This window comes from Notothenia rossii (genome assembly GCF_949606895.1).
Source record: "Notothenia rossii genome assembly, contig: scaffold_387, whole genome shotgun sequence".
Lineage (NCBI taxonomy): Eukaryota > Metazoa > Chordata > Actinopteri > Perciformes > Nototheniidae > Notothenia > Notothenia rossii.
Window position 1 is genome coordinate 2,061 of NW_027639546.1, and position 9,363 is coordinate 11,423.

The window sequence follows — 9,363 nt, forward strand, 5'->3', positions numbered from 1 at the left end:
GGCGCATGAAGACAAAATGGCCCAACTTTTGGGTTATGGCTAGAAAGGATCCGTCTAGTGTAAATATGACGTCACGTTCTCGTTGTAACTCTCGTTGTAATCGGAGCGGCTCGGAAACACATCTACAGCAGTAACATGATGCAACATACACATTAATGCAGCAGCAATATTAACAGAGAAACATCAGACATAATAGTAAAACACAGCAAGGGAACATTTTATTGCACCAGGAGCTATCTTGGGACTTTTACTGCGACAACGTTGACTTGCCTGTGAATAAAAAATAAACCATAGTGTTGGTGATCTACAGTGTTGTCATTCTTCTTTGAACACCAACAAGACCGCTAACACCCTATTTCAACAATCAGACTCCCTGTAATTGACATAATTAATAGATCGTTTAGCTTCTCATCATCAGTTGCTGTGGCCCACTGATGTTAACGATCGTAACTGAAAGGCTGCCTGCCAAACGTAAACATTCAGCCATGTGACATTCAGCCAAACTCTCGCGAGAGTTTTACACAAGACGGATCCTTTCTAGCCATAACCCAATTTTTGAGAGAGCGAAACGTCACGGAAGTATTCATATAATCATATAATCCGTTTTTATTGTGCATCCATGGGTAAAGGTAAAACTGATTTAGTACTGAACCTACTGAACACATGCCGGGCATGGATGCACAATAAAAACGGATTATATATTAATACTTTCGTGACGTTTTGCTCTCTCAAAAGTGGGGCCATTTTGTCTTCATGCGCCAATGAGCAACTCTCAGGAATGAACGCGGCTCCGCCTCCCACGCTGTATCCAGTTCTTAGTATACATCCATGGATTACTCCCCTTGGTAAAAGTTAACACACGTGCAATTCCCAGTACAACCATCATACCAGTAAACCTCCTGACTAAAGCTAAAAGTTCCCCATTAAACGCAGAAAGCTAAACAGCTAGCTCTTTAGTTAGCACTTAGCATCTGTTGATGACGTGGCATCTCAGGAGCGTCACTTCCCACAAGGAGCATCAAACAATTATATATAACTCCAAATTATAGTTATGTTTCTAAATGAAGGTACTTTTAAATATTGAATAGTGATATAACTATTACACAAATAATTCTGCATATTCCACACATCCATAACATCTGCAAGTGTGATATTTTAACCTACTAGCAAACTGAAATATCATAGAAGAGTACTGTTTAACAAAAAAGCAGATAGTGTCTCATGGACAAACATTTAATAACTTGAAACCCAGATAATTAGTGAGTTATTTTAAATTAGCAGTGCTGCAAAAATGTAGGATGTACCGAGTGTAAGGTGTTAATTTAAAAATAATGTCAAGAGAGTGGGTGACAGTTCAAGTCATTTTATTAGTTACCAACATTTGTCACAGCAATATTTTTAGCAGCTCCATTCTGGGGGGGGTTTGTCGAAAAACAGTCGACATTATGCATTACCCGATAGTGAACTTTTATCCAAGCATACTTTGATCCTATACGTTTACATCATGCTTATGTATTTTCCGTTTAATAAATTACCATCAATCAAATTGTGGAACCCCATGAACGCACTGTCAGCTAAACCAGTCTCAATTAAATCATTTAAAGTAAAATGCAAAAGTCAGGAATGCTCAATCTTTATTTAAACTTTTAAAAAATGAAGGAAAAAAAAGGGAATGACTGACAGCCAGAGCAAAAATTGTAAATTCAACCCTGGTATAGATGGGTGGCTTTCTGTAGACTTCTTTGGAGAGGGATTAGTTTCCTCCACGGAGACGGAGCACAAGATGGAGGGTGGACTCCTTCTGGATGTTGTAGTCAGAGAGAGTGCGGCCATCTTCCAGCTGCTTGCCAGCAAAGATCAACCTCTGCTGATCTGGGGGGATTCCCTCCTTGTCCTGGATCTTGGCCTTCACGTTCTCGATGCTGTCACTGGGCTCTACCTCCAGGGTGATGGTCTTTCCAGTGAGGGTCTTCACGAAGATCTGCATGCCTCCCCTCAGACGGAGCACAAGATGGAGGGTGGACTCCTTCTGGATGTTGTAGTCGGACAGGGTGCGGCCATCTTCCAGCTGCTTGCCAGCGAAGATCAGACGCTGCTGATCTGGGGGGATACCTTCTTTGTCCTGGATCTTGGCCTTCACGTTCTCAATGCTGTCACTGGGCTCGACTTCAAGGGTGATGGTCTTTCCAGTGAGGGTCTTGACGAAGATCTGCATGCCTCCACGGAGACGGAGCACAAGATGGAGGGTGGACTCCTTCTGGATGTTGTAGTCAGAGAGGGTGCGGCCATCTTCCAGCTGCTTGCCGGCAAAGATCAACCTCTGCTGATCTGGGGGGATGCCTTCTTTGTCCTGGATCTTGGCCTTCACGTTCTCAATGCTGTCACTGGGCTCAACCTCCAAGGTGATGGTCTTTCCAGTGAGGGTCTTCACGAAGATCTGCATGCCTCCACGGAGACGCAGGACCAAGTGAAGGGTGGACTCCTTCTGGATGTTGTAGTCAGAGAGGGTGCGGCCATCTTCCAGCTGCTTGCCGGCGAAGATCAGACGCTGCTGATCTGGGGGGATACCTTCTTTGTCCTGGATCTTGGCCTTCACGTTCTCAATGCTGTCACTGGGCTCCACTTCAAGGGTGATGGTCTTTCCAGTGAGGGTCTTGACGAAGATCTGCATGCCTCCACGGAGACGGAGCACAAGATGGAGGGTGGACTCCTTCTGGATGTTGTAGTCAGAGAGAGTGCGGCCATCTTCCAGCTGCTTGCCGGCAAAGATCAACCTCTGCTGATCTGGGGGGATTCCCTCCTTATCCTGGATCTTGGCCTTCACGTTCTCAATGCTGTCACTGGGCTCTACCTCCAGGGTGATGGTCTTTCCAGTGAGGGTCTTCACGAAGATCTGCATGCCTCCCCTCAGACGGAGCACAAGATGGAGGGTGGACTCCTTCTGGATGTTGTAGTCAGAGAGGGTGCGGCCATCTTCCAGCTGCTTGCCAGCGAAGATCAGACGCTGCTGATCTGGGGGGATACCTTCTTTGTCCTGGATCTTGGCCTTCACGTTCTCAATGCTGTCACTGGGCTCGACTTCAAGAGTGATGGTCTTTCCAGTGAGGGTCTTGACGAAGATCTGCATGCCTCCACGGAGACGGAGCACAAGATGGAGGGTGGATTCTTTTTGGATGTTGTAGTCGGACAGGGTTCGGCCATCTTCCAGCTGCTTGCCAGCGAAGATCAACCTCTGCTGATCTGGGGGGATGCCTTCTTTGTCCTGGATCTTGGCCTTCACGTTCTCAATGCTGTCACTGGGCTCAACCTCCAGAGTGATGGTCTTTCCAGTCAAGGTCTTCACGAAGATCTGCATGCCTCCCCTCAGACGGAGCACAAGATGGAGGGTGGACTCCTTCTGGATGTTGTAGTCGGACAGGGTTCGGCCATCTTCCAATTGTTTTCCGGCAAAGATCAACCTCTGCTGATCTGGAGGGATACCTTCTTTGTCCTGGATCTTGGCCTTGACATTTTCAATTGTGTCACTTGCCTCCACCTCCAAGGTGATGGTCTTTCCAGTGAGGGTTTTGACAAAGATCTGCATTTTGACACTGAAGAGAGAAGAAAAACATGATTAATTCAGAATGTACTCCTAAAACTAGTTATCACAAAAATGTTCAACAAGTAAAGTTCTGCATTTAAAAACATAATTAAAAATAAATACTTTGAGCAGAAGCATTGATGGTCTAGTAAAATGTTCCTCTTCAGTATTAATTATTCTTTAGTAAAATTGTAATACTGCTTTGTTGGTTTTTTATTTCAAACTACCGTACACAATTGTTTATGTATAATAACAGGAGATTGGTATGTTATACTATTATATTCTGTCTATTTTATAATGTTTAGATATTCCTCTGAATACAAGTATCTTGTTCGGATTATTTTTAAAATGTACATTTCTTTAAAAAAATATATATATATTTCGTAATTCTTGTCAAAATGTTGCTTTGGGATAAATAATCCATCTATGTAATCTGGAAACCTATGCAGTGTTATAATTTAAGAGTATGCCTTTGTGGCATCAATTGAAAAAAAAAAAATTCCCTGAGCTCGAAAGAAAAAACACCCCATTTTCAGCTGAGTGACGAGGCATTTTACAGCTAATCCAAACGGCTTTTAAATAAGTTCCTCTTTTATAACTGTGGTAGCATTTTATGAAAACAGAACACACACTATCCCATTAATTAAAATACAAAAGACCCGAGTTTGAAACCTAGTTAAAAAAAAAAAAAAAAAAGCTTTAACAGAATGACGTCGAGTAATTCAGCTAACGGCTAAGCTAAAAAGCTAACGTTGAGTCATTCAACTAACCAGACGTTCGGGCTAATAGCTAAGCTAACAGCTAAGGATGAGTCATTTAGCTAGACAGACGTTTGGGCTAATGGCTAAGCTAATAAGCTAACGTCGAGTGATTCAACTTAAAGTCGAGCGGGCTAACAGGTAAGCTAACGGCTAGGCCAATATAAGCTAATGTTGCTACGGTAACCGGATGCGGCATTAAATGTCTTTTTTTGTATAATTATTGTGGCCGGAGATATATCTCGCCTTTAATACGTTATAGATGTTACTGTTACTGATTTACCAGACTGAATAAAAAGGCAGGATTTAGATTAATTTCCTGCCGCCCGGCGACGTTTTCATTTTTCCTTTTAGGCCCCAGCTAGCTTCATTAGCTAAAAATTAGCCGTTCGTCATTTATTCGATTTAAACAGCTATATAGATGGCTATCACATTAATACTTAGTAACACAACGATATACATTGGTAAAATATGGGCTTAGACACGGTACATATACACTAAACGGCTTTAAATACTTACAAGCAAGTGTTTCTCCAACTGTGAACGATCTGCTCCGGCTGCTTTCGGGTCTGAGGAACAAAGAGCAGCGCAGCAGTATTTATACAAAACAGTGTGGTGTCCTTCCGCTGCCTCCTTCGGTGGAACTATAACATGTTATTTAGAGACGATACACCGTTTAACCTTTTTCTTGAATTAAACACAAATATTCGACATGGAGAAACAATACATGTTTTATCCGTGTGATTAATCGTTTTTTTAGACGACGGTGAGGCTGAAAAATGACCTTTTCGCAGCCTGCGCGGATGGATACTTGAAATACAGTGAATCCATGGCAGCAGTCGTGGTTATGTAAATAAGTACGTGTACTAAAATACTGTTGACGATCTAAGTACACGTTGGTTGCGACTCGCCATTAAAGCAAAGAAGAAGAAGAAGTACACGTTTAAAGTAATGTTACTATACTTGAGTATCTACATTTTATGCAAGTATGACTTCTACTGGAATACATTTAGGAGGAAAATATATTCGGCTTTTTGTTGCACTTCATGCATCTACTTATTTGTTTTGACAATGGAAGTCAGAATGATTTTGATCTCAAAATGAAAATGTTGCATCCAGAACCTTTTAAACAGCCAACCCTCTATTCAATACTTTGGTATTTAAACCCTAACATTATTACAACAAGTTATAAATAATAACAAGGCACATTTTTGTGAACTTTTTGTGAAATGTCTCAAAAACGATTGGAAAGATTGCCTTAAAATATAGCTCAGATATTCATATTCACCTTAGTATAAACTAGTAATACTTTGGTGATATAACTAGGGTCATGGTGGTCAAAACACAGGCTTACTTAACATGTTTATTACTGCAATTATGTGATAAAATACCCATTAAACATGAGCCTTTGACCCTGATTCTTGGCTCATAATAACCTCCACTGAGAGCTGAAGAAATAGAATGACCTCTTTGTCTTCTGTATTAATAACTACATGAGAAAAGGACATATTGATGTTCTCGACCTTGTGACCTTTACCCCATCGTCATCATGCATTTATATTGTGAAACAAGCAGGATCCTCTGAGTCATTATTCATAAATCGACTGGATATTCAACGCGTTTTCCCAGCAGGAGGATTGATTTCAGTCCCATGAACTTTACTCTGCTGCAACTCTTCATTAGCATTCAGTCATTAACCATAAAACACTGTCTGCAGAAAACACTGACTGACTGAGCAGATGATTGGTGGAGGACGGCAGTGTATTGATCGCTTCTTCTATGTAATTGTCTTTTGATTTCAGATAATCACTAACAACAATGTGTCTGAAGTGCATATTCTCTCGACTCAGGTATTTAAAATTAGCTGTTCAACTCATTCCAATAAATGTATTTACTCTCAGATCATTTATATTTTGTATTATATCTCCTAAATTATTACATGTTACTTGTTAGATGCTTTTATCCAAAGCGACATACATACTCAATACTGTGGGCAATCCCCACAGGAGCAATTTGGGGTGAAGTGTCTCAGGGACACAACGACATGCTGACTACAGTGGGGTTTGAACCTGTGCTCCCCTGATCCCAACACCAACACACTAGCCCACTGCACCACACGCCTCCCCCAAATGATGTCCTCTTAAAGGAAAAGGCTGATTGAATTAAGAAAAATATATATATCATGCATATGTCTGGGAGAAGTACTCAGATATTGTACTTGAGTAAAAGTAGAAGTACTCAGATATTGTACTTGAGTAAAAGTAGAAGTACTCAGATCTTGTTCTTGAGTAAAAGTAGAATACTCAGATCTTGTTCTTGAGTAAAAGTAGAATACTCAGATCTTGTACTTGAGTAAAAGTAGAATACTCAGATCTTGTACTTGAGTAAAAGTAGAATACTCAGATCTTGTACTTGAGTAAAAGTAGAAGTACTCAGATATTGTACTTGAGTAAAAGTAGAAGTACTCAGATCTTGTACTTGAGTAAAAGTAGAATACTCAGATCTTGTTCTTGAGTAAAAGTAGAATACTCAGATCTTGTACTTGAGTAAAAGTAGAATACTCAGATCTTGTACTTGAGTAAAAGTAGAATACTCAGATCTTGTTCTTGAGTAAAAGTACAATACTCAGATCTTGTACTTGAGTAAAAGTAGAATACTCAGATCTTGTACTTGAGTAAAAGTAGAATACTCAGATCTTGTTCTTGAGTAAAAGTAGAATACTCAGATCTTGTACTTGAGTAAAAGTAGAAGTACTCAGATCTTGTACTTGAGTAAAAGTAGAATTACTCAGGTCTACTTGAGTAAAAGTAGAATACTCAGATCTTGTACTTGAGTAAAAGTAGAAGTACTCAGATCTGTAAAGTAACTAAAGGTAGTAAATACATCTAGTGGAGTGAAAGTACACCATTTACCTCTGAATTGTAGTGGAGTAGAAGTACAAAGTAGGATCAATTGGAAATTCTCAAGTAAAGTACAAGTATCTCTATAAGTAATGTACTTGTGTAAATGTACTTAGTTACTTCCCGACCCTGGTTTCTATTAGACTAAACTCCGACTTTAAGAAGATCACTGATGTGATTTGAAAGTGTTTTGTTCAACCACTGTTTGAGGGGGAGTTCATTATTCCTCTCCGCCCTGCGTCTCTCCATCACACATTAATGCCTGCAGAATAATGGCTTCCTGTGTCTCCGTGTTGTGAGAGTGGCCCTCGCTGTTAGCAGCTTGTTATATTAATGATCTCATTGTGTTTCTACTCATTATAGCAGCCTCTCTGGATGCACACAGTCACACATGTATTTCTGGCTGCTGAGGGAAACTCTGCTTCATTAAACCTGTGTGGGTAGTTCATCCAGAATATCCGGTTTAAAGCTCCAGCAGTTGGATTAACCGCAGCAGGAAACGCCTCTGGAAATTACTTTCGCTGCAGGAAGCACTATCTTCTTATTAGCATAGAAGGAACCATTAGACACATTAAAACCGGTTCTCCTCCCACACATCAGGGTAATCCAGAGAGAAGTCGCTTGTTAAGCTGGAAGGAAACCAAACTGCCAGGACGTTTATACTTTAAAGAAGCTTTGCTCGACTATTAAGTAGATTAAAATGTTTGTACGTTGCAATTTAAAGTCCCTTTGGCTGCGTCCATGAGCATTTCTCCTCTCTAGGCTGAATACAGGACTTGTGATTCTGTGTTGCTGATGATCTGGGTCCAATATATGGGTCATGAACCTCACCTTGAGTCAAAGTAGAAGTACTCAGATCTTGTACTTGAGTCAAAGTAGAAGTACTCAGATCTTGTAGTAAAAGTAGAAGTACTCAGATCTTGTACTTGAGTCAAAGTAGAAGTACTCAGATCTTGTAGTAAAAGTAGAAGTACTCAGATCTTGTAGTAAAAGTAGAAGTACTCAGATCTTCTACTTGTGTAAAAGTAGAAGTACTCAGATCCTGTAGTAAAAGTAGAAGTACGCAGATCTTGTACTTGAGTAAAAATAGAAGTACTCAGATCTTGTAATTGCGTAAAAGTAGAAGTACTCAGATCTTCTACTTGTGTAAAAGTAGAAGTACTCAGATCTTGTAGTAAAAGTAGAAGTACTCAGATCTTGTACTTGAGTAAAAATAGAAGTACTCAGATCTTGTAGTAAAAGTAGAAGTACTCAGATCTTGTACTTGAGTCAAAGTAGAAGTTCTCAGATCTTGTAGTAAAAGTAGAAGTACTCAGATCTTGTACTTGAGTAAAAATAGAAGTACTCAGATCTTGTAATTGCGTAAAAGTAGAAGTACTCAGATCTTGTAGTAAAAGTAGAAGTACTCAGATCTTGTACTTGAGTCAAAGTAGAAGTACTCAGATCTTGTAGTAAAAGTAGAAGTACTCAGATCTTGTACTTGAGTAAAAATAGAAGTACTCAGATCTTGTAATTGCGTAAAAGTAGAAGTACTCAGATCTTGTAGTAAAAGTAGAAGTACTCAGATCTTGTACTTGAGTCAAAGTAGAAGTACTCAGATCTTGTAGTAAAAGTAGAAGTACTCAGATCTTGTACTTGAGTAAAAATAGAAGTACTCAGATCTTGTAATTGCGTAAAAGTAGAAGTACTCAGATCTTGTAGTAAAAGTAGAAGTACTCAGATCTTGTAGTAAAAGTAGAAGTACTCAGATCTTGTAGTAAAACTAGAAGTACTCAGATCTTGTATTTGAGTAAAAGTAGAAGTACTCAGATCTTGGACTTGAGTAAAAGTAGAAGTACTCAGGTCTTGTTCTTGAGTAAAAGTAGAAGTACTCAGATCGTGTACTTGAGTAAAAGTAGAAGTACTCAGATCTTGTTCTTGAGTAAAAGTAGAAGTACTCAGATCTTGTTCTTGAGTAAAAGTAGAAGTACCAGAGTGTAGGAATACTCTGTTACAGTAAAAGTCCTGCATTCAAAATGTTACTCAAGTAAAAGAAGAAAAGTTAAGATATTAAATATGAAATAAAGTATATTTTGACCCTGAAAAAGAAACACATCGACACCAAAGAATGGAACCGAACGCCTCG

General features: G+C 39.7%; 1 protein-coding gene across 1 annotated transcript; it reads right to left on the reverse strand.

The window, feature by feature from the left end:
- Positions 1–1,347: 1,347 nt before the first annotated feature.
- Positions 1,348–5,013, reverse strand: LOC307027682 (polyubiquitin-C). Its single transcript, XM_079695964.1, has 2 exons — positions 4,858–5,013; positions 1,348–3,590 (listed from the first exon to the last, which is right to left on the reverse strand). The coding sequence occupies exon 2, from the start codon at positions 3,581–3,583 to the stop codon at positions 1,754–1,756; it is 1,830 nt and encodes a 609-aa protein (XP_079552090.1). The 5' UTR covers positions 3,584–3,590; positions 4,858–5,013; the 3' UTR covers positions 1,348–1,753.
- Between the last annotated feature and the right edge of the window lie 4,350 nt (positions 5,014–9,363).

Bases quoted from the DNA above. Each gene is read 5' to 3' on its own strand.
- LOC307027682 (XM_079695964.1), bottom strand. From the start codon at position 3,583: ATGCAGATCTTTGTCAAAACCCTCACTGGAAAGACCATCACCTTGGAG.